Raw genomic sequence first — 26,797 nt, forward strand, 5'->3', positions numbered from 1 at the left:
GGTAATATCATAATACAGTTCATTCCTTGAAGTAAACTCCCATTTTTATCCCCATAAAAACAGAGGATTTAAGAAAATTCGCCCCGAAAGAAGGAAAACAAAGAAGCCATGTTTCATTGATAGAACTATACATATATATTTCTGAGTAGATCTTATAAACGCTCAGTTTGAAAACGGCAGTACACAAGTCCAACATCAGTACATTATGACATTATTATTTTATATACACCAACATGACTTCAATAATTAGCACTGTAATAAGACATACAGATTCAGTCAACTGACAACAATAACTTTACTGAAGTGATTAGCTGAATGACTGTAGTACAGTAAATATCATTCACATAAAACATGAAACACGGTGGTAAATATATGGTAATGTTAAAACTACACAGTTTATTACTAGTTAAACACCAATAAAGTATTGTCTTGTACTTCTCAGTTGGAACAAAAACAACAAAACTTCTCTAATGGACCACCTTAGATATGCTAAAATCAAACTCACTTTTCCACAAATTTCGCTGGGACTTTAAAAATATTCCTCACCCTCTTTTTGATCAGTAGAAATCATAAAATATGGATAGGTGTGTACAGAGGTGCGTAACATAATAGGTTGTTCTTTATCCGTGTGAGCACGAGACGTGTTGACATTGGTTTGTTTTGTTTTGAATTTCACACAAAGCTACACGAGGGCTATATGCGCTAGCCGTCCCCAATTTAGTAGTGTAAGCTAGAAGGATGGCAGCTAGTTACCACCACTCACCGCCAACTCTTGAGCTACTCTTTTACCATCGAATAGTGGGATTCACCGAACTATATAACGCCCTTACGGCTAAAAGGGCGAGCATGTTTGGTGTGACGGGTATTCGAACCCGCGACCCTCACATAACGAGTCGAACGCCTTAACCACCTGGCCATGCCGGGCCTACCTTGCGAAGTGGTTACATAGTCATACAACAGACAGTAATATTATATGTATATAAAATAAAGTTAGCATCAAATTGTAGATAATCCATAATTTGTTATCGCTATATAAGTCTTAAATTTTAGTTTTATAAATAAATATTTAAACAATCCTTAATCTTCCCTTGTATGAGAATTTTAACATTTGTTACATCGTTTTTCCTTTTCTAATTTAATTAGCGCCCTCTGTAAAATACTAAATCATAGACCACTGCCGTATATTTAAAGCAAAGTGAACGAAGACAATTGTTTATCAATACAATATTAACAAAGTTTTTTCTCTTCTCGTCCGATTACATAAACCACATATTAACATTGTATACTGTAATTAAACTGAGCATACATTTTATGACATACTTGCCGAAATAAAAAAAAAAATAAATGAGGAAACATTTATGAATTTGTTTTAAATGAAACTTTAATGAAAATTTGTATTCAGTTTGTTGTTGTTTTTGAATAGTTTTACGAACTGGTATTCTGAGTCTAATGCTAATATTTGACATCATTGTGATAAAATGATGAAATATATAGTAACTTTATTGGTGGGTTATAGGTTAGGGCTTTATATTACTTAAACAAATGTCCTTCAAAATCTGTTGTGCATATTGTAGGGACTTACATATTTTCGTAAAAGTTTTGTAAAAACGAGTTGTGTATATTAACATTGACGAAAAGGTTGGTTAAAAAAGTAGATCTACTAGAAGTACAATGTTCATTTTTTCTAAACTTTTATCAAAATTTAAATAAATTAGAATTTAATTTGTAATCGATGTACGAAAAAGGACATTAATTAATTTTTTTATGTAATACAACTCATCTTTTATTCTTTCGATGTTTCAGAGCTGCACCTGCAAGGACAGATAAATCATTCATTTACCCCAAATATAATGTGGGGTTCCTGGAATACATGTAGTAAATGTGGAAGTGTTGGAACCCGAAAACGTATTGGGGAATGTCGTTTGAGCAGATATGTTGAAACAAAGGTCAAGGTAACACAACATAAGATATTAATCTAAAGAGGACACACTTGCTTCTGGTTATAGTTTAAGAGATAATTAAAATAATAAAAAAACATTTAAGGAAAGTGATACTATTCCAAAGAAACATTTCTTCAAAGCAACTTGATAAAATGTAGTTTTTATGCCCTTAGTGTTTTAACTGTGGAGTTTAGTTCTTAATGCAAGTTTTTAGAAGTTTGAGTTTGATTACCATTACAAATAATTCCAAACTAAAAGTTTAGTTCCCATTACAAGTACTTCCAAACTAAAGTTGTGTTTCTATTACAAGTACTTTGAAACTAAAGTTGTGTTGCTATTACAAGTACTTCCAAACTAAAGTTGTTGTTTTTCCCATTACAAGTACTTACAAATTAATGCTGTGTTCCTATTACAAGTACCTCCAAACTAAAGTTGTGTTCCCATTACATGTACTTCCACACTAAAGTTTAGTTCCCATTACAAGTACTTCCAAACTAAAGTTGTGTTCCCATTACATGTACTTCCACACTAAAGTTTAGTTCCCATTACAAGTACTTCCAAACTAAAGTTGTGTTTCTCTTACAAGTACTTTGAAACTAAAGTTGTGTTCCTATTACAAGTACTTCCAAACTAATGTTGTGTTCCTATTACAAGTACTTCCAGACTAATGTTGTGTTCCTATTACAAGTACTTCCAAACTAATGTTTTTTGTATTTTTTTCATTGCAAGTATTCACAAGCTAATGTTTGGTTACCATTACAATTTTTTTCCAAACTCAAATTTAGTTCTCATTATAAGTGTTTCCAAACTTAAGTTGTGTTCCCATTATAAGGACTTATACAGTAAAGTTTGGCTTTCACCACAAGTATTTTCTTGGTGTAGTTTTGTTTTCTAGATGAAGTTTGGTTGGCACGACGAGTATTTTTACACTAAAGTAAGGTTACCATTGTGGGTATTTCAAAGTATGTTATCTACTGCAAATGTTCCTCTCAAAATGGTTTTATCGTACAATAATAAAATAATAGTAAGATTTATTAAATAAGTGTGGTTTGTTTTTGAATTTCGCGTGAAGCTACTCGAGGGCTGTCTGCGTTAGCCATCCCTAATTTAGCAGTGTAAAACGAGAGGGAAGGCAGCTAATCATTACCACCCACCGCCAACTCTTGGGTTACTCATTTATCAACGAATAGTGGGATTAACCGTAATATTATAACGCTCCCACGGCTGAAAGGACGAGCATGTTTGGTCTGATGGGGATTCGATTCCGCGAACCTCAGATTATGAGTCGAGTGCCTTAACCACCAGGCCATTCAGGGCCCTATTTATTAAATACATAATTAGTTCGTTTTCATTCTCAATGACAGTATAACCCAACGTTTTGCAACAAAGCATTATAATTAATATATCGTTTATATTGCCCAGAAGTTTCATTAAACAGCTCCTTTGATCCAGTTAGTGAAGTGCTAACTAGTTAAGTTGTTTTAAATGTCGTGTGATTAAACATTTGTCGTAAATTACTTAAAACTACGCATGCTCCATTTAAAGTTTTCTGAAGAGACATTTTACTGTCAATAACTGAATACTCTCATGTGTATATGGTATTTCAAGATGTATTTTCCTTGTGTTATACGTACGTGGGATTTGAAAAACACATTCAGTGGACGGGGTCTTTAAAATACTAAATATATAAATATGAAGTCTTGTGTATATATTGGATCACTGTGGTGAGTAAAGACATATTAACACATCATACGTAAAATATAAACAATCCATAACTGTATGAAGCCTTTACTTATTATTTTCATTACAGAGAATATACAGAAACTGGTATACTCAAGTGGTGAGTTTGGAGCTCACATTTATTTTGGTTATATTGATCGAACTTAGCTTGTAAACTACGTCTTCTAAACTAATATGTGCCATTTTTTTTCTTTGTATTTACTACAAGGACCAGGAAAAAGACGAGTGGAAAGAATCAACATTAAAGCTTTGGGGGCCGTCTTGCCATTCTTATTTGTTGGATACAGTTCCAAGAGTGAAGAAGATGCTAAAGGACCTACCGAACTATTACAGAGAAGAAAACTGTGAAGTACCGTGTGGTTAGTGGCTTATCTCTTGTTTTCATGACAACCGGTTATGCTGTGGATGATATTTGTAATATCTAGAATGTGTTATGTTAGATGTATAAATGTGGATCTTTAGTTAAACAGATAGTGTTTTAAAAATGTAAAATTATAAAATAAACAATTAACTGACGGCCCTTCGAACAAGATCGAAAGCTTGCAAATACAAAAAAAAAAAAAAAACCTTTAAGGTATTACGAACTTGTTTATGGGTGTTTGTTCCAGGAAACAAATAACCCAGTTCGAAGTGCAGCGATATTTGGGTCTCGATCAAGTTATTCATCGGGACTTTTATGTCCAAGCTATCTACAGATATTGTACTGGTAATATCATAATACAGTTCATTCCTTGAAGTAAACTCCCATTTTTATCCCCATAAAAACAGAGGATTTAAGAAAATTCGCCCCGAAAGAAGGAAAACAAAGAAGCCATGTTTCATTGATAGAACTATACATATATATTTCTGAGTAGATCTTATAAACGCTCAGTTTGAAAACGGCAGTACACAAGTCCAACATCAGTACATTATGACATTATTATTTTATATACACCAACATGACTTCAATAATTAGCACTGTAATAAGACATACAGATTTAGTCAACTGACTACAATAACTTTACTGAAGTGATTAGCTGAATGACTGTAGTACAGTAAATATCATTCACATAAAACATGAAACACGGTGGTAAATATATGGTAATGTTAAAACTACACAGTTTATTACTAGTTAAACACCAATAAAGTATTGTCTTGTACTTCTCAGTTGGAACAAAAACAACAAAACTTCTCTAATGGACCACCTTAGATATGCTAAAATCAAACTCACTTTTCCACAAATTTCGCTGGGACTTTAAAAATATTCCTCACCCTCTTTTTTGATCAGTAGAAATCATAAAATATGGATAGGTGTGTACAGAGGTGCGTAACATAATAGGTTGTTCTTTATCCGTGTGAGCACGAGACTTGTTGACGTTGGTTTGTTTTGTTTTGAATTTCACACAAAGCTACACGAGGGCTATATGCGCTAGCCGTCCCCAATTTAGTAGTGTAAGCTAGAAGGAAGGCAGCTAGTTACCACCACTCACCGCCAACTCTTGGGCTACTCTTTTACCACCGAATAGTGGGATTCACCGAACATTATAACGCCCCCACGGCTAAAAGGGCGAGCATGTTTGGTGTGACGGGTATTCGAACCCGCGACCCTCACATAACGAGTCGAACGCCCTAACCACGTGATCATGTCAGGCTGCAAAAAGTAACGAAAGCATAAAACGCTGAGTTAAATGAAGAACAGAACATACTTCGTTGTATGTGAATTAACTATCATAAGATAGTGTAGTATTGTTAAACAACAGATCTACATTTTGTGATAAAAATCTCGTAGACTGCAGACGTTTCTGGGAATAAGCCTAACATTGAACCTTTACCTTTCATTGTTGATGGCACGTCGTTACCACGGTCTATAACTTTCATTGTTTGTTGATCTAAGAGCTATGTCAGTTGATGTCATGTCGTTACTACGGCTTATAACTTTCGTTGTTTGTTGAACTACGCCCGGCATGGCCAGATGGGTTAAAGCGTTCTATTCGTAATCTGAGGGTCGCGGGTTCGAATCCCGGTCGCACCAAACATGCTCGCCCTTTCAGCCGTGGGGGCGTTATAATGTGACGGTCAATCCCACTATTCGTTGGTAAAAGAGTAGTCCAAGAGTTGGCGGTGGATGGTGATGACTAGTTGCCTTCTCTCTAGTCTTACACTGTTAAATTAGGGACGGCTAGCGCAGATAGCCCTCGAGTAGCTTTGCGCGAAATTAAAAATAATTTGTTCAACAAAGAGCGACCTGACTTGACGTCACGTCGTTACCATGGTCTATAACTTTCATTGTTTGTTGATCTAAGAGCTATCTGAGTTCATATCACGTCCTTACCACGGCTTATTTCTTTCATTGTTCGTTGAACCAAAAGCAATTTAAGTTGGTGTCACGTCGTTACCACAGCCTATAACTTTCATTGTTTGTTGATCTAAGAGTTATCTGAGTTGACGACACATCGCTACTACGGCTTATAACTTTCATTGTTTGTTGAACTAAGAACTGTCTGAGTTGACGTCACGTTCTCACCTCGGTCTGTAACTTTCATTGTTTGTTGAAATGTGAGTTGACGTTACGTCGTTAACATGGCCTATAACTTTCATTGTTTGTTGAACTAAGAGGTATCTGACTTGACGACACGTCGTTATAACAGCCTATAACTTTCATTGTTTTTTGTACTAAGAGCTATCTGAGTTGGCAACACATCGTTACTACAGCGTATAAGTTTCATTGTTTGTTGAATTAAGCGCTACCTGAGTAGACGTCTCGTCATTACCAAATCACGCAGCAAACATTGTTAAATTGACCAATAACACGTACAAATATTTTGGGTTAAAAAAAACAAAAACGAATGCCCTTCTTGGATGACATTTTATAAACGGTTTATTTATAAAAACGTATTTTTGAAAATAAAATGCGATACACCATACCACATTCCACGCGTAATGTTGGTCAGACCTTTCGCCCAATACCAGGGGTCACCAGGATGATTGGAATTCTACATAACAGTGGTCCAAGCGCTGATTCTATCATCAGTTTTCATGAATAACTACTGTTATGGTATGAATTAGACTAAAACAAACAAACAAACAAACAAAAACTGACAGTGATTCCGATTTGAAATACTCTATCCCCAGAGGAGATACAGATAACCAGGGGTGCTCAGAAAGATAAACTTTCTCTTCGCCCCGCTCAAGAATTTAGAATATGGTAAGGCTACCCGGAAAAAAAAAATCGTAACAAAAACAAGCTGATTGCGAACCCAGAGCAAGTAAAGAAGACGAAAAACTGGCGACCTGACAACAGACACCCAAGGTGAGTGAGTGATACCACAAAACCAACGGCCGATGCGTGACTTAGGGTCCATCAGGGCGGCTGGGATCTATAGATCTAATGCCAAAATGTAGATGTGGGGGAAACGGGAGAATCCCGAAAAACCCACTTTCACTAGCTAGTGCCAATGATCCAGCTAGTGCCAGTTTGGCTTACAACATAAGAGTGGGGGATCGCACTAGGAGAAGGAAGGGGCCGAGTCACGATAAAAATCTTGCCTTTTCCCTAATTTTTGAAAGCTATCGAGAGGTGGTGAGTCCATTGTACTGTGTGGCGAAACTCCAGGTTCGGGTTCTAGAACTTGTCTGGGTAGATTATCTGGATTGTCTTCAGTCGCCTGGAAAAATTCATGTATTCTGTGTCTAACTTGAGATGACTCACAACATAAGAGTGGGGAGTCGCACGGGGAGAGAAAAGGGACCATGTCACGATGAAGACCTGGCCATTTTCATAACTTGTTAAAGCTAAAGATAGGTGTTGAGTCTTCTGTACTGTGCGGCGAAACTCCAGGATGAGGTTCTAGGACTTGCATAGGTAAATTCTCCGGGTATTCTTTAGTCGACTGGGAAAATTTATGTCTTCAATATATTTTAGTTTGAGTAGCTTGAGAGATGGTAAGAAGTTTGTCAGTTATAGTTGACTTAACAGAGTGGGTAACTTGTGTAGTTTGCGTCTGAGTGAATTTGGTGAGAAACTGAGACTTGTTCTGAACATGACTTGCGGTCGTATCATCGGCTGTCTGGGAATGGTTATCAGTCTTCACGGTGAATGTTTGAAGTGGGTTAGATAGCGGCTTCAGAAGAGGCGATTTAACTATAGACTGTTGGGGGTGGAAGAGCGGATTAGATGATACATTAGGCGGCGGAATAGATACTGGTTGCTTGGGTGTCCTTGGATTGTTTGAGCGACGTCGGGGGCGTTCGCCACTAAAATTAAAAATATGGTAATAGCAACCATTACGTAGAATGGTATCGGCAGAATGTTTGGTGGTCGTTACCATTTTCATGAAGTTGGTAGCTTGTTTGGTGGATTTCGAGAAGATTCGATGTACTGCGTATATCTCGTTCGTTGTTTGACTTTCAATGGCGCATTTGATTTCATCTGGATGAATGGAAGGATGTATCCCTCTCAGGAAAACAAAGAAAAGGCTAGTCGGGCTCTTAGTGGATGAACATCTGATATTAATGTGGGTATTCCACGGCTCACAAAAGTAAGATAGGTGTGCAGGCGTTGCCGATTGGAGGTGAATTCCCCTTCGGCGAAGGATCCGTGTTCTAGATGGGTCTATGGAAGCGCCAGGCTTAGCCTGCGCGATAAACGTGGCAATTTGAAGAGGCGAAAGGTGGGGTGGCAGGCCGTTGACGATTACCGGCGGGACCGGTGGCGAGATTGACACAGCAGGACCAGGTAATGAAAACGTCATACTGGTATAGCAGAGGGAGAAAACACGTCTGACTTGCTCGATGTCAATATGGGAATAATCAATGAATGAATCAATGAAAATCTCGGGAAATGAATGGAATTAGACTAAAGACGAGAATTGTAATTTATACCAATTCTATTTAAGTCATTCATAAATCAGATAGTTAAAATGAAAGACCATGTGATCATATGTTAGTTTGTTTGTTATATTTACATGAATTAAAGAAGTAAACATAACCGATAACAAACACATTCTGAAAACGTAAACTAGTCCTGTATCCTAGCCTAAAATTCGATTGATGTTATCGTCAATTACACAAGAATCCTGAGCTGTGCCAACAGCTATGTTAAGCTCAGAAACCGCTTCTTGTGTAGCAGATCTACTGTTGTACGTTTGTTGTATATCCTAAACTTCTTTTCTGTGTAGTTTTCTTTTTTTGTCTGTAACGTGTTATATACTTAACTGTGTATTGTGTAAGTCTCACCTGTTTTTGAAATTAGTAAAGAATGTTTGAAAGTTTAGTAATCAACAATGCTGGTAGGGAGAAAGCGCTTGAGAATATTGTCGAAAATTCTACACACTCGTGTGATTTTTATACAAGTAACGGGCCAAAACAAGAGGGAAGAATATTATTGGACAGCTACAGACAGTATGTGATAGATCTAGGAAGCTATTATTTTTTTAACGTTTATTAATCGGAAAACTACAGAACTGATCAGGAACATTACAAACTGTTCAACTTCGAACGTCAGCATTTCTATGAGGACATTAAATATCTTCCTCGGTAAGAAGTGAACTTATACGAGGTGTGAGCTCACTCAAGCCTAGCTAGTTTAAGTGAGATGTATTAATATTAATTCAGAATTAATCTTTTCGTCGTATACCTGGGTCTTCGATAAAATATTCAGTTCTAGGCCGGATACATCCTCGTCGCGCCAAATATACTCGCCCTTTCAGCCGTGGGGGAGTTATAATGTGACGCTCAATCCCAATATTCGTTGGTAAAAGAGTAGCCCAAGAGTTGGCGGTGGGTGGTGATGACTATCTGCCTTCCCTCTAGTCTTACATTGCTAAATTAGGGACGGCTAGCACAGATAGCCCTCGAGTAGCTTTGTGCAAAATTCAAAAACAAACAAACAAACAAATCTAGGCCGGATACAAGACTTTGTAAGTTTCTAAAGTTTTATGTATGAACCATCATCTGTATATTTATTAGTAATAATCGTTATTATAAATTATATTGTTTTCATGTTTGAATATTAAAATATATTTGTGTTAAAAAAGGAAATTGTGTATATCAATCTTGTTGGCAAATGACATAACGTTAATACATTTAATTAACTACTATGCTTAAATTCGAACTTCCTGTTAATGGAGATAATAATACATTAAATCGGAGACTCATCCGAATAAATGATAATACATAAAACTTGTTAGTTTTGTTTTGCTTCTACTTTAATTTCTTCAACAAATATTATAATTCACAGTCTGAAGTGTTACCATTAACATTTTTGTCGTCAAACGAATTTATTAAAATCACACTTAAAGTCGGGAATTCTAACAATAACAAAAAGGGAACCAAAATCTGGCCTCGTTGTCGTATAGTAATGAGTTTGAGCAAGATGTGTTATGGGCATCGAATACCAACCTGGGATGGACTGGCATCTTATTTAAGACGAATGGGTTACCTTTCTCACCTCCTTGTGCCATATGAAACCAGATTTTGAAAACACCGGTCCAATGCGCTGTGCATAGGCATGACATGGATATAAGTTCAGTTTATTATGTTTCATTAACTAGGACTAAATGGTGTAGTTGAACATCTATACCCATTCTGCATGTAATGGGTGATACCATCGCTAGTCAGGTAGTGGTTGTAGTAATAGTTTTAGTCGTTAGGCGACTAGAGAAATATTTTAGATATCTCAGACGCTTAAAACATTTGAAATTTAGTTTGAGACGAATTAGGGAGATGAGGTATAGAGAAAGAAAAATAGCGATAGCTGTGCAGGAAACGGAAGATGCGCTACCTTGGAGATGTAATTAGATCTGAGGAAAGGTAGGCAGAGATCCTGATGGGTAAAAACAAAAGAAAGAAAGAGGGAAACAGGACTTCATTTAACTCCAAAGATATTGGATTGAAGATGAAAACTAGTGCAGACAGCGAGGAACAGGTAACAATGGAGTACAATACAGTGGAGCGCCGTTAAGCCGTGGTATTTGGGGTGTCAACCTGCTTAACCGCGGCTTTAGTGGTCCGCGGCTTAAACCTTTGTGACTGAAAAGCCGAAGTCGCCAACAGCTCCGCCAAGGAGCCTCATCCGGGCCATTGCGTGATCATTATATCGGATTATCGAATTGAAAATAATACTTTAATTATTGATCACTTTTTTTCACGGATTTACCGCGGATTAACTTTTAATATATGGAGAGGTGTGATTTGGTAACAATGGCGGCCTCCATAAAGCTGACATAGAGAGCGAATAAGGTAGATTAACAGTCGATTTCTATTGTAATATATTTTATTTATTTCCCAAATTAAAGCAAATCCTTTTTTAAATATCCCCCTGAAGTTATAAAGCCAGGATTAAATTCGTAAGCCGCGTTTTTACACGTTCTTAAATTAGCGGTGAGCCGCGATAATCCTCGCTCACATCGCTCACAAGACTTGCTACAGCGACTTAAGCGATTTCGCGGTTTACTGGTCCGCGGCTTAATGGCGCTCCACTGTATAATGCACTACATACTACTTCTAAACGTTTTATTGTGATAAAATAGTGCTTCTATTGATCTAACAAAATTTGATTTTACAACTATAATCAGAGATTCGTAAACCCGTGGGCTACCTGAACAGTTCCAGATCTCAGTTAATATGGGGAAGGATTGTTTATTTTCTTTTGAAGTTAAGCAAAAAGATACAGAATGGGCTATCTATGCTCTGTCCGTCACGGATATCGAAACCAAGTTTCTAGTGTTGTAAGTCCACAGACATGCCACTGGGGAGGTGGGAGGAAGAATTGAAAATGTTGGTTGATAAGTTGACATATTTTCTCCAAGAACTTAGAAGATTGGTTTGTATGAGTTACACCACTAAACTTTCTTCAAATAAAATTGTTTCCGGTGGTTCTGTAATAACCTTGAAGACGTATAACACTAAACATTGTAGCAGTCCGAGTTATCCTATAGCTGTGCGCTTAAAGGTTTGCTTGGTTTGTTTTTAACCGTGCTAGCCGTTCGTAATTGTGAAAAACTACAGGAAATCAGCTACTCAACATCACCTACTACCAACTCTTGGGCTATTCTTAAACTAACAAATAAAGGGATTGACCATCACATTATAACGTCTCCACGGCTGAAAGAGCGGGCATGTTTGGGAATGAAGTACTTTTATTAACTTACGCTGATATTTTATGTGGTAATTCCGTAATATCTTCTGGTGTAATATTTTGTGTGTATAAATAAACCTCATACTAACGCTTAGTAATATGAAAAAAATCAAAACTGTATGGCAGATAATACAGGCAATTTTACAGCTATGTGTTATAATTTGACTTTTTATTATTAATAACTGTTTACTTTGTTTATAGATGCTTTGTTCTATTTTGAGAAAGGAAAGGAAATGAAAGCAGTCAGGGACAGTGTATTTCTGTCTCATATGAAAATGAAGGCAGCTGCACAGATTCCTAAAGGTACAACTATCAGTATGTTACATATTAGTTTATGAATAACACAATCTTATTGCAATTAGAACTTTGTTTATATATTAGCTTATATTTGTATGTGTGGGAGGTGTGTTTTGTTATAACAAAGCCACATCGGGCTATCTGCTGAGCCCACCGATGGAAATGAACCCCCTGATTTTAGCGTTTCAAATCCGTAGACTTACCGCTGTAATAGCAGGGGACATTAGCTTATGAATAACACCTTCTGATTACAATTAGCAGTATGTTAAACATTAGCTTATGAATAACACCTTCTGATTACAGATTGTCATACAAACAGCACAAAATGACTTTAAAACACTTATTACGAAATGGATACCCCGAATATTACATTGACAACCTTTTCAAATATCAAAAACAAGACAAAACATCACAACAGCAATATACCATAAAGCAATAACAACAACAACAAAAATGCACCGAAACGCCCGTAATGAACATTCCTTTCATAAATAACACAATTAAAACAGTATTTGTAAATCCTTTAAACAACCGATAATTAACATAACAAAAAGAAACAGGTTAACAAAGAAAATATGTTAAGAAAACAATGTTAGTACACATAAAACGAAACAAGATAACTGTGCCACGTCAGAAACGTGGTTTACCAAGTCACTTATAATACATAAGGAGACACATGTACGGGAGAAACATGAAGAACTTTTCACACGCGCATCTCAGAACACATCAGTGTGTTATATATGCATGATCAACACAAAACCGCTGCAACAGAAAACACTAAACACAGAAAACCAATTTAAATTTATATCTTAGAAAAGCTAAATATTTTAAAAAGAGAAAATATATGGAAATTATACTCATTAACAAAAAAGTATCCAAAAATGAACAGAGTCATTGGGTGGTACATGTAACTACGCCACCATCCAACAAACAACGCATTGTATCAGTATATTTAACACTATTACGTTCAGTTTAACACTTGCTTAACAATTTTTTAACACTGCCAGTAAGCTTTGTGTCCTTTCCACTTATTATCGTTTCTTTACAGATTCTGTTTTTTATTTGTGAGTATTCGTTTAATTGTAAGCATAGTAAGGTTTTATTTATTTCATTTTCTAATATATTTTATTTATGTAATATATGTCATGTTTGTATAACTACATTGTTAGCATCACATTACGACAAACTTCGAGAAGTATAACATTATAAGCAGTTTTATAATTTAACGAAATTCTGTTATCAAACGGTTATGTATATTAACCCTGAAGAAGCTGCAATGGCGAAACGTTGGTTTAAATAAAAGTGTTATATTTATCCGGAGGACAAAGTTCGTTTATTCTTAACTTTTAACCACATTCTGTTTGCTGTATCCGTCAAATAACACCGGAAAACAACAAACACACTAATAGTCCAGACGCTATTTATATTATGAAATTACTCCAATATTAACATCTTTGGAACGATCTGGGTTAAACTGGTTAGAAGTGATTATTATACATTTATATTAGTCACTACACATCTGGATTTATGAAAGGATTTTTAACAGTATATTATTCATTTTAACACCATGTATTATTATTTTCTTAAATTGGGATACCTAAACCAGTGGTTCACAACGTTTTTATGCCACGTGTCCTCAAGCAGACCTTTCAGCCAGAGGCATGACTGTGACACTTATAAAGTTTCTTATTTTTCAGAGTAACTTAAAGAGTGGTTCAGGGTTCGGGTTGGCCTTTTCGTAAAACTCTGAATTTGGGATTTGCCAAGCTGGGTTAAGATCCATGAGATTCACGAACCTTTTAACCACTTTAAGCTATGGGTGCGTTATTAGAGTGATGGTGGTTCACAGAGTGCTCTGACCACCCGTGGTAAGAGCAGAGATAACCATATTAAGCAACAAACCAAGCAGTCCATCTGGTCAGTGGCTGTAAATTCGGAACGCTAACAGATGGACTCGATGGCTTTACCGAAAACATAGAATGAAATATATATACCAGAGTGATTTATATTAATAAGAATGCAAGTCCAAACAAATAATTTAAGGGTGAATCAACAATAAGTGAACGTTGAGTACTAGCTGGTGGAAAACATTGCAACTCATCAAGACTCCCCTCCAATTTACAATTTTGGGGCTAGGAGTTTATTTTCTTTTTAATGTTTCCTGAAAGGGATGCATATATAACAGATTGGAAACCACTGGATTAACAGTACCAAATATTGTTGTTACTCGGTGTAACCATCGTCCGTATGAAACCTCATGCTCTTCAACGAACAGGGTTCTTCCCTCTTTATGGGCATATTGTTTTTAAAAACCTTTTATTTTATGTACTAAAATGCTTTAAGTCCGTAACTTTGTTGAATGAAGCATATAACCACAAAAGTAAAATAACCGATAATACGATAATTAACCACACTCATTGTTTACGTAACAATGGGTGATTTTATTGAGCTTTATTGGTAAGTTCTCTGCAATGAGAACTATTAATAGGTAAAAATATAAAGTTATTCAATATGGTAAAAACAGTTCTTTGTCTCAGTACGAATACTTGGAGTGAGATATTTTGTTTAATGTTGAAATTATACTTAAGATAAAAGAAGAGCATGTATCAACATGCTGACATGTTGTTCTTGTCTATCTGTTTTCCATTTCATAACAATATTAAAACGTTTTCCGAACATTAATTACATATGTTTTTACCAGTTCATGATGTGTTGGCTACTCACTATGAAAAAGAAGGGAAGACTGTGGCATTGATGTGTCCAGGGTAAGATTTATATTATGTATTTCACAGTAGTGGATTTAGGGGTGGTTAGCCCCACCCCTAAATCTGCCACTGATTCAGTTATTTGTATTTTGAAAATGAATTGTTATATTCAAATTAAAGGAAGAATGCAATCCGAATGAATTATTAAACAATTTAATTAAAATTCATCAGTCAACAATGTCAGAAGAAACGTGGGGAATTATTGTGAACATTCATGCTACTAAAAGTACTTCATTCTACGTGATTAGCCACGTAAGTTATAGTGGTTAGCCTGTCTAGATGTGAATTGGAAGTTCCAAGGTTCGAACTTTGATACGCTACTAAACACTTTCCATACTTTCAACTCTGTGCACACAACAACTGTGAAAGTCAGTTCCTATATTCAGTTAACAGCAGTCACATTGATAGGTGGTGAGTGTTACTGACTAGTTACTCCTTCCTCTTATCAGCCTATATTCAGTTAACAGCAGTCACATTGATAGGTGGTGAGTGTTGCTGACTAGTTACTCCTTCCTCTTATCAGCCTATATTCAGTTAACAGCAGTCACATTGATAGGTGGTGAGTGTTACTGACTAGTTACTCCTTCCTCTTATCAGCCTATATTCAGTTAACACCAGTCACATTGATAGGTGGTGAGTGTTACTGACTAGTTACTTCTTCCTCTTATCAGCCTATATTCAGTTAACAGCAGTCATATAGATAGGTGGTGAGTGTTGCTGACTAGTTACTCCTTCCTCTTATCAGCCTATATTCAGTTAACAGCAGTCACATTGATAGGTGGTGAGTGTTGCTGACTAGTTACTCCTTCCTCTTATCAGCCTATATTCAGTTAACAGCAGTCACATTGATAGGTGGTGAGTGTTGCTGACTAGTTACTCCTTCCTTTTATCAGCAGTGTAGCACAAGTTGAAAATACAAATAAAGACAATTACTGTTTAAGGTTTTACTATAAAGATTCCAGAGTTTGTATGATTCGGGAATAACATAATAGGAACTTGCGATATGTATTTCTGATTGTAAAAAGTATAATCAAACATATATAGGCTTAAGAAAATAATTTTGCAAAATTTACAGATTTTTTCTTGGGACTTTAATTTTAGTCACATTAGATATATTCAAATAGAATGTGCGTGTAAAAAAAAAAAAAAAGGAGACTATCTGTATTACTGATTTTATTTTGTGATTCTGATTTACCGGAGAGCTACAGTAATTTCCTGGAATTTCTCGATTTTAATTTATACCATGATTTACAAAAAAAAAAAAAGTATAGCTGTAATGGTCAAACCCGAATGACGTAATGTTTATATTAAAAAACCGTGCATTTACTGTCAACAACAACAATAGAAAGAGTCGTCATGTCAACTGTCGTATCAAACGGTCTAGTTATTGAATTAAATACAATGTTTACGTCTAAAGGGACTCGGCATGGCCAGGTGGTTTGAGTGCTTGACTCGCAATCTGAGAGTTGATGGTTCGAATCCCCGCTCCCAGCCCTTTCAGCAGAGAGGGCATTATATTGTGACGAATATAATCATACTCACTATTCGTTGGTAAAAGAGTAGCCCAAGAGTTGGCGGTGGGTGGTGATGACTAGCTGTCTTCCTTTTAGTTTTACACAGCTAAATTAAGGACGGCTAATGCTGATAGCCCTCGTTTAACTTTGCGCGAAATTCAAAACAAACAAATACATCTAAAGTCTCCAGTAGCTGAAAGGTAAGCCTAAAGGTTTATGTGATGACCACTGTGCATTTTAACAGTAGTCTTCCGCATAGGTTCTATTTTAAAAAGCTCCATCTAAGGCTGCTGTGTGGAATGCACACATTTTCTTTTGAATAGGTTTCCATCATCTATCTAATGTTGGAAAACAACGATTTCGTAGCACACAATTTAACAGTCTAATTACACAGAAATCAACAAAGACTGCGTCCAGCGACTTGATGTGTGCAAATAATGAATAGACATGTGGTGTTGTTGTTTTTTTAATTTCGCGCGAAGCTACACGAGGGATATCTGCGCAAGCTGTCCCTAATTAATAACTGTTTTACATTTAGCAATAGATACTTTATTTACAAACAATAAATATCAGAATGTTAAACAGTAATATATACAGAAATCTAACGATTTGAAATTGGGGTATATGCACTAACTGATATAGAGCGCATACCATTTTCTAGGATCTATGCCTCGATAAAAGCGACCTTGTGTTCTGTTTTTTTTTTTATTAGTTCATGCTAAAATAGCATTCCGATTACTTTTACCATAGGTTTTGATTTATGTACATAAGGTTGCGTACACTCTGTTAAAACTCTTTGGAATATGCATATCGGTATCTGATGGGACAAACATAGTCCATACAAATTCGTGATGGCACGGAATGAACCATAACTACAATTTCGTATTATTTGTTGTTAATTACATAATGTGATGCTATCGAAAATTGATCGCTTTTGAGAAGGATATGAAACAAGCCCCTTTCTCGATACAATATATTCATACAGACATCTCAGAAATATGTGTTTATATCAGAGTTTTAGAAATTTCAAGGTGACGATATCCTTTATATTAATGACATTAAAAAACAAAGACATGTGGATCAACTTGGGGTACTAAGACCATCCAGAAATAGACTCGCAACAAGTTGCACACCCATCGTGGTTAGAAAAGTGCAGCATCTTGTAATAAGTTAGAATCAATGAACACAAAGGTTATTGGCAAAAGATACCTACGTGTTCCAGACATCAGTATGTAACATTTGTTTTGTTTGTGTGTTTTTGAATTTCGCGTAAAGCTACACGAGGGATATCTGCCCTAGCCGTCCCTAATTCAGCAATGTAAGACTAGGTGTTTTAAGGCGTTCGACTCGTACTCTGAGGGTCTCGGATTCAAATCCCCGTTGCACCAAACATGCTCGCCCTCTCAGCCGTGGGAGCGTTATAATGTGACGGTCAGCCCCACTATTCGTTCGTAAAAGAGTAGCCTAAGAGTTGGCGGTGGGTGGTGATAACTAGCTGTCTTATCTCTATTTATTTTCAGAAAGATTTATTTGTAATTATCCAAGAAAACAATCCATTAGACGTACTTGTAATACGGACAAGCCATGCTAGGCATGTTTGATGTTTAAAAACCAATTCTTTATCAGCTAATCATTTGCAAGAATTAAGAAAAGGAACTGTAAACCAGAAAAAACAAATTGTAATATTAAGTGCGTTTTGCTGTATTTCTGATTCTTATTTCAGATCAGAGGAAACTTACTACATAAATCAGAATTAAACATTTAACCTTGTAACGAATATGGCTAATTTAATATATCTTTATAAGTTGGAATTATTAAGATGCATTAATTCATCAGGTATATATAGTAACGTTTTCGGCCATGATCCCAATAAGAATCTCATTGGGTTTGACAAGTCTAGGAGCTTATTTGTTACGGATATTGGCACAAAGCTGCACTAACCGTCCCTACTTATAATCTAATCAACAACCTTCCGCCAACTCTTAGCTACTGTAGGTAAAGTAGTGAGATTCGACCATCCACGACCACAAAGTACAGCCTGAAATATTGCGATAATGGAATGCTAACCACGAACCTTCAGTTTCACAATCCGGCATAGTAACCACAGCAACGGCTGCTTTTCCAACTTTTGAAACGTAAGTTAATCTTAAATCTATATGCCGAACTACTCATAGGCTTTGAGGTGTAATTTTTGTAGGTTTAACTCTTAATTATATGTACGATTTGTTTTAACCAACACGAATATGAAATCTAATGATATGTATTAATGTTAAATACGATATACAAATTTTCTCTTTATACACTCACAAGCACATTGGGTAGGGATAGTGTCTTGATCTGTGCTGTAAAAATATCACACTTATTGTATTTTCTTCTCAATTACTGTAAAGTTCTCACATGAGATATTAATGACTTCCGTAATGCATTTTCTTTATTTTAGCTGAACATCGAAGTTTGAGAAATTCTCCTGTGTCTGATGGTAGTCAGATGATTAGGGAGGATGACATTATTATCTTTTTCAGCTCTTGCTGGACATTCAAACAAGACTGTTTTGATATCTAATTTATTTTCACTAAAAATATTTTTCGTCGTCAAATTAGCGACAATTTTTCTGTTTGTCCAATTTCGCATAAGGCTACTCGAGGGTTATCTGTGTTAACTGTTTCTAATTTACAAGTGATAGACTAGAGAGAACTCAACTAATGTATATCATTCACCGCCAACTTTTGAATTATTGTAATATAATATTGAGATTGGTTGTAACATTATAACGCTCCTGCGGATACAAGGGCGAAGGTGTTTGGTGACGGAATTTGAACCCGAGGTCAACAGACAAAACGTGCCAGACTTCGAGTTAATGAAAACAGTGATACCAAGTTTACATACGCGAATAGGCATGTACTATATTGTTAAAAACGTTTCACAGAATATTAAGCCTATTATCTTATTGTTTTGCCACCTTTCATAGTTCAATAATTTTAAATTATAATTTTGCTGACGATAAAATAATTATATAACCGATCTTTATTTGATTGTTTAAACTATTTTAGGGGTTCGATAGATATTGAAGTTAAGTGGTTTAAAGACGACAAACCTTTAAACCCTCAGAAGATGAAGAAGTGGTCAGATACTAATATTCAATTAGACGCCGCAAATTTGCTCCACTTTAAAGCTTTGAGAGAAGAGGATAGTGGAAGTTACATTTGCGTGATGAATGGCGTGAAAGTCGGTTTTCTTAAACTCATAGGTAAGTAGAATATATTAGTCTAAGATGATTTGTTTGCGCATCAATGTTTTCCTAGTGTACGTTCTTCAGTATTTTTTGCTTTTATCGTCGGCTATTAACAGAAAAGAATTCTTTACCACAAGTTCTGTCGAAATGCTTTTGTTATCACATCTCAAGTGAGACAGGGTTCTATCGAATGTTTAATTACTTTCTATTTTGGCAGTTGTGTTTTTGTTCATTAATTTCGCGCAAAGCTACACGAGGGCTATCTGTGCTAGCCGTCCCTAATTTAGCAGTGTAAGACTAGAGGGAAGGCAGCTTGTCATCACCACCCACCGCTAACTCTTGGGCTACTCTTTTACCAACGAATATTGGCTCCAAGGCTAAAAGGGCAATCATGTTTGATGTGACGGGGATTCGAACCTGCGATCCTCAAATTTTTAACGGTTGAAAAGTCACGTGCACAGTTACGCAAATTAGGCATTTTACAAGTAAAATTACATAATCTAATTTTAGGATTTAACAACGTAGTGTTAGCCAGGGTTTTATCTGAACCTCAAACATTTCATTTCTGATGTCGGGCTTTACTTCACACAAAATAATCATAATATTATAACACTATTTACTTCATGTTCTAGTGAAACAATTCAATATATAATCCATTTGAACGATAATAATGTATTTTATTTTCTTCTCCCTTCACATTTTTGATACACTTGAACACTGGGATATTTTTAGGGATACGTTTACGAATGATACTAAGTACGCTACAATAAAGAACAAAAACCAACTTACACAGAGTAACACAATATGTGCATTGAATAAAACAATATACGGCCCGGTATGGCCAGCTGGTTATGGCGCTCGACTCGTAATCTGAGGGTCGCAGGTTCGAATTCTCGTCACACAAAACATGTTCGCTCTTTCAGCCATGGGGTCGTTATAATGTGACGGTAGATCCCACTATTCGTTGGTAAAAGAATAGCCCAAGAATTGGCGGTGGGTGGTGATAACTAGCTGCCTTCCCTCTAGTTTTATACTGCTAAATTAGGGATGGCTAGCGAAGGTAGCTCTCGTGTAGCTTTGCGCGAAAATTTAAAACAAATGAAATCGTGTTTCCATCGTGGTTAACAAACAAGTCATATTGAAGGTCTCACTTATCCTTTACTTATTTATGTCTTGTATACGTCAAAACTGCTAAAGCTATCTGCTGTCGTTCCTAATTTTGAATTAACAGCCGGCAGCACTAATCAAAAATCTTTGGACTACCTTTTACCCATAAATATTATAACGTTTTCGTAGTTATAAATAGTAAGCATGTTCGGTGCCGGGTTTCGATCCCACAACTTGCAGATAGTGAGTTAAGCGCCTTTACCAATAGGCTATACCCTGCCTGTTGCTTATACTATAAAAAATCCAGTTCCTTCAATATTGTTTCCTTGCAACTAGAGCACTGATGAAAAGACACTTTACATTTCTATATCGTCCACAAGGGTTAGAATTTTCTATGAGAGCCAGAAAGTGAGCCCAATAATCTATGGTTAGCGTAGAAAAATAAATAAATCGTACTCCAGACTTTGAAGTCATGGGTGCTTTAACTGACGATCTAATCCCGTTAATCAATTATTGTAGCCAAAAGTTTGGCGGTGAATGTTATTGGCTAGCTACCTTCCCTCTAGTCTACCCGTTTAGAACTACGAACGTATTTGCAGATGCAGTTTGTGTACTTTTGTAATAATATCCCAAACAAGCATACACACGCCTTCGTGGATCTGTTATTGCTGTTGAAGATTAGCACAAACTACGCAATGGGGTGTTTATACACCATCCACCGAAGGGATCAAACCCAATATTTTGGAGTTGTAAGTCCGTAATCTTGCCGCTGATCCACCAGTGACGACCCCACAGGTCTAACAATGTGATATAAAATATTATATGTAAATTAAATGAAAGGAAGAGAAGCGTTACATTTCAAAATATAAGTTCGTGTTTTATCTTGGTACTTGAGAAATAAAAGTCCCCAAACCCCGCTATCCCAATTTTTTGAGTTTTATACTTAACGAAAAACAAACGTAATAAACAGAGAAGTTTGAATTTTACTAAGCAAAAATCTGCACAATGAGCTAACTGTGGCCTACCAACCACTGGTATCGAAACCCTAATTTTAACGTCTTAAGCCTGCAGAATTAACGATGATCCACCGTGGGTTTAAAATGAGTGTTACTATTATAAAAAGGAATATGGAACATGTACCATGTGTGAAGTATTTTAGCACTTGTATGAAACTGTCGTTTATTGAAATAACATATTTTAAAAATTCGAATGGTGATATAAATTTCCACATTAGTGAGGGATAGTTAACGCATTCAGTCAAAAGAAATGTTAAAAATGATAGCCTTCTATTTGTGAATTAAAAAAACAAAAAACGAAGTAAACATTTATAAATTTGGTCTTCTGTCAGGACTGTAGCTGCTACAAATATTTATATGACGTATTGCAAAAGGTGACTTCTAATTTTCTTCTTTTTTTCAGTAATTCCGAAAGAACCAGTTATCAGTAAGTATTTTGTTTTTTTATGATATATTATACTGTATCAGATGTTTTCACATAATTCACAATATTCTGAAATTAAAATGAATAAATAGTTTCTTTTCTGAAAGGCGCCATTAAAAACTTTAGTCACATATAATCCAAGTGTCACACCAGTATGCCTCTGGACTTACACCGCTAGAAACCGCGTTTCGATACCCGTGTTGGGCAGAACATTGATATAACCCTTAGTGCAGCTTTCTGCTTAACTGCAAATGAAGCTATAGTCCAGTGGCTCTTCCTTTCTAAACATGCACTTTTCATTTATATATATATCTTACATGCCATTTTTCCGTGTTAATTATTGTTATTATACTATTTAACAATAGTAATACTTGTATGATAGAAATTAAGACTTCTTTATTTTTAAATTTGTTGTTTCAAATATAATTTATATGCTCTTATAGTGGTATTTACGCGCTATTACCCACTCAACGTTATCCGACGGTCGCGGGTTCGAATCCCGGTCACATCAAACATGCTCGCCCTTTCAGCCATAAGGGCATTATAATGTGACGGTCAAACCCACTATTCATTAGTAAACGAGTAGCCCAAGAGTTGGTGTTGGGTGGTGATGACTAACTGTCTTCACTCTAGTCTTACACTGATAAATTAGGGACGGGTATCGCAGATAGTTCTCGTGTAGCTTTGCGCAAAATTAAAAAAAAAAAAACAATTCTCAAGACGGCTGGTATCGGTATTAAAACTTTAATTAAAGTACATAACTGTTTTTATTTTAACGTTTTATCCACTTCATCATAAATGTTAACCGCTGCTTCGATAGTAAACATTGTGCTTAAACTAACAGTTATGTTTTCAAGTTTACATAATATTTTATCTAATATATTCCTCTCTCGTTCTTCTATACAACATTTAACATAAAAACAAAAACGTTTTGCCAGAATGCTCATACATACAAACAAACAGAAACACCTACTGTAGCCTTTTCAACCGTGGGGGCGTTATAATGTTACGGTCAATCCCACTATTCGTTTGTAAAAGAGTAACCCAAAAGTTGGAGGTGGGTGGTGATGATTAGCTGCCTTTTCTCTAGTCTTGCACTACTAAATTAGTGTAGCTTTGCGAGAAATTCAAACCAAACCAATCCAACGACACCATATTTTTCATGTCCAATATTTTGAAGAACTTAAATCTTGAGGTCAGATTTTATCATTTTTTGCAAGGGTTTCTGTATAGTATCTGGAAGGATTGAAGTAGACGTGATTTAATGGAATGACAAATAATGTTATCATTGGTTCCCACAGAAAACAAAACCAACACCTACTGTATTTTATGGCATATAAGACGCACTTTTTTTTTCTTGAAAAAAACCTATAAAAGTCCTCCTACATCTAATGTGAGAAATTAAAGGAAAATACATCTTTCAGTTTTAACCCCTATAAGCTACGTTTTCTACCTAGATTTCCCCCAAACACCTATAGGTTAGAATGTAAAAATTAATCTAGACAAAAATGTATGATTGGGCTCATAATTAATGGTAAAAAAAATAAATATGTGAGTGGATTTATAAAAATAATCCAAGCCTGTTAGTATCAGTATTCGTGTCTGTGTTCGTTGTTTAAAAGTCTAATAATAATACATTTATTTTTGTGTTTATGTTCTTTGTTTAATATTATGAATCAGTATAATTTTACGTTATACAAACTGCAGAATGGTAGCAACATTAACTTACCTAGTTAAAATAATATAAAATCCTAATATTACAAGCATTATATCATAGTTTTATATATACACTACATGGCCAAAAGTATGTGGACATCCGACCATCACACCCATATGTGCTTGTTGAACATCCCATTCCAAAACCATGGGTATTAATATGGAGTTGGTCCCTTTTTTGCTACTGAAACAGCCTCCACTTTCATGGGAAGGCTTTTCACTAGATTTTGGAACATGGCTGCGGGGATTATCTCCAATTCAACAACAAGAGTATTAGTGAGGTCGGGCACTGATGTCGGGCGAGAAGGCCTGGCTCGCCGTTGGCGTTCCAATTCATCCCAAAGGTGTTCGATGGGGTTGAGTGACGGACTCTGTGCAGGCCAGTGAAGTTCTTCCACACCAACCTCAGCAAACCATGTCTTTATGGACCTCGCTTTGTGCACGGGGACATTGTCATGCTGAAACAAAAAAGGGCCTTCCCCAAACTGTTATCACAAAGTTAGAAGCACACAATTCTCTAGAATGTCATTTTATGCTGTAGCATTAAGATTTCCTTTCATTGGAACTAAAAAAGCGTAGCCCAAGCCATGAAAAACAGTCGCAGACCATTATTTCTCCTTCACAAAACTTTACAGTTTGCACTATGCATTCAAACAGGTAGCATTCTCCTGGTATCTGCCAAACCCAGATTCGTCCGTCAGACTGCCAGATAGTGAAGCATGATTCATCACTTCAGAAAATGCGTTTCCACTGCTCCAGAGTCCAATGGCGGTGTGCTTTACACCACTCCAACATATGCTTGGCATTGCGTTTGGTGATCTTAGGCTTGTGTGCAGCTGCTCGGCCATAGAAACCCATTTTATGAAGCTCCAGACGAACAGTGCTTTTGCTGACGTTGCTTCCAGAGGTAGTATGGAACTCGGTAGTGAGTGTTGTAACTGTGGACAAACGATTTTTACCCGCTACGCGTTTCAGCACTCGGCGGTCCTGTTCTGTGAGCTTGTGTGGCTTACCACTTCGTGGCTGAGCTGTTGTTGCTCATAAACGTTTCCACTTCACAATAACAGCACTTACAGTTGACCGGGGCAGTTCTAGCAGGGCAGAAATTTGACGAACTGACTTGTCGGAAAGGTGGCATCATATGACAGTGTCACGTTGAAAGTCACTGAGCTCTTCAGTACGATCATTCTACTGTCAATGTTTATCTATGGAGATTACATGACTGTATGTTTGATTTTATATACCTGTTAGCAATGGGTGTGGCTGAAATAGCCAAACCCACTAATTAGAAGAGGTGTTTACATACTTTTGGCCATGTAGTGTATATTATGATACAGTTTTTATAAATATTTCAATATTTTTTCTTTTATATGACCAAGTCCATATGAGTCTGAGAAAGAAAACACGCTTCAAACTTTAATATTATCTATTGACCTACTTACAATTAAATAGTAAAATCCTTGTATTGAAATTTCGAAATTCATTAAACATATTTTTATCTCAGATCTTAGGTCATACCGTATCCAACTCGCTATTGGCTTGACTATCAGCTTCGTAATATACTTGATTTGTGTGTTCGTAAGGTGTTCTACCGAAATATTAAAATTTCAGAAGATAAAGAAAAAGAAAGGGAAGAAGAAGAAAAGGAATTGGTTTTTTTGTTAATTACAACTGTCGTCAAATCGTTAAACAATTATCAAGAAACATGAGTTTAAAGTACGAGGGGAAAATGTCATGTTTAAATTATGGATGTCTTTTTTCTAAATAAATACAGTTACTTCGTACAAATAAATGAGGGTGAAATAAGAATGTTATTGGCGAGTAATTGTACCTTAAATTATATCTTCAGTTGAAAATCCAAACTTGTTTTTTGGTGTATTGAAATGTGTGTAACCTGTGAGGATGAGCCAGACATCACACTTTGAGATATAAGAATAGGCGTAATCTGAATGGGTTGATTCAGTTTGTTATGCTCATTCAAAGGCATCATAATGTCTGATTTGTGTTTTGTTTTCAGATAATAGAAAGTAGTAATTAAAATCTTCATTGTTTGTTTGTTTGTTTGTTTTGGAATTTCGCACAAAGCTACTCGAGGGGTATCTGTGCTAGCCGTCCCTAATTTAGCAGTGTACGACTAGAGGGAAGGCAGCTAGTCATCACCACCCACCGCCAACTCTTGGGCTACTCTTTTACCAACGAATAGTGGGATTGACCGTCACATTATACACCCCCACGGCTGGGAGGGCGAGCATGTTTAGCGCGACGGGGGCGCGAACCCGCGACCCTCGGATTACGAGTCGCCCGCCTTACGCGCTAGGCCATGCCGGGCCAAAAATCTTCATATACAAGCTAGTGAAAGTCTAAATAATTTTAGTCATTAAAAATACAAATTAAATAAACAGTAAGCGCGGTAAGATGATACAAATTTAGTAGAATACCTAAATAAACAGAACTTGTCCTCATGTAAATAATTCGCTTCTATAGGTTTGATTTTAGGCCCGGAATGGCCAGGCGGGTTAAGGCGTGCGACTCGTAATCTGAGGGTCGCGGGTTCGCATCCCCGTCGCGCCAAACATGTTCACCCTTTCAGCCGTGGGTGCATTATAATGTGACGGCCAATCTCACTATTCGTTGGTAAAAGAGTAGCCCAAGAGTTGGCGGTGGGTGGAGATGACTATCTACCTTCCCTCTAGTCTTACACTGCTAAATTAGGGACAGCTAGCACAGATAGCCCTCGAGTAGCTTTGCACGAAATTCAAAACAAACAGGTATGATTTTACAACATCTGAGTTTTGTTTTGGCATTCCTCGAATGTAGGAAAAAATTAACGACCCAATGAGACAAGAGAAATGTTGTTTCAGTCACAGCATGGACTACCAGCCTTCGGTACTACGAAGAATCAATCCCACAAAATTTATTGTTGGAAGTCT

General features: G+C 36.4%; 1 protein-coding gene across 1 annotated transcript; it reads left to right on the forward strand.

The window, feature by feature from the left end:
• Positions 1-1,820: 1,820 nt before the first annotated feature.
• Positions 1,821-25,755, forward strand: LOC143240415 (Ig-like V-type domain-containing protein FAM187A). The gene is made up of 7 exons (XM_076482821.1): positions 1,821-1,952; positions 3,889-4,039; positions 11,998-12,099; positions 14,795-14,858; positions 19,423-19,619; positions 22,131-22,154; positions 25,372-25,755. The coding sequence occupies exons 1-7, from the start codon at positions 1,851-1,853 to the stop codon at positions 25,530-25,532; spliced, it is 801 nt and encodes a 266-aa protein (XP_076338936.1). The 5' UTR covers positions 1,821-1,850; the 3' UTR covers positions 25,533-25,755.
• The last annotated feature ends 1,042 nt before the right edge of the window (positions 25,756-26,797 follow it).

The sequence above is a fragment of the Tachypleus tridentatus genome, chromosome 13 (genome assembly GCF_004210375.1).
Source record: "Tachypleus tridentatus isolate NWPU-2018 chromosome 13, ASM421037v1, whole genome shotgun sequence".
NCBI lineage: Eukaryota > Metazoa > Arthropoda > Merostomata > Xiphosura > Limulidae > Tachypleus > Tachypleus tridentatus.

What these genes read in the sequence shown, in the direction of transcription:
- LOC143240415 (XM_076482821.1), top strand. Translation starts at nt 1,851, where the DNA reads ATGTGGGGTTCCTGGAATACATGTAGTAAATGTGGAAGTGTTGGAACC. An exon ending in ATGTTGAAACAAAGGTCAAG is followed by an intron (nt 1,953 to 3,888) that starts GTAACACAACAT and finishes ATTTACTACAAG; the next exon opens with GACCAGGAAAAAGACGAGTG. An exon ending in AAACTGTGAAGTACCGTGTG is followed by an intron (nt 4,040 to 11,997) that starts GTTAGTGGCTTA and finishes CTTTGTTTATAG; the next exon opens with ATGCTTTGTTCTATTTTGAG.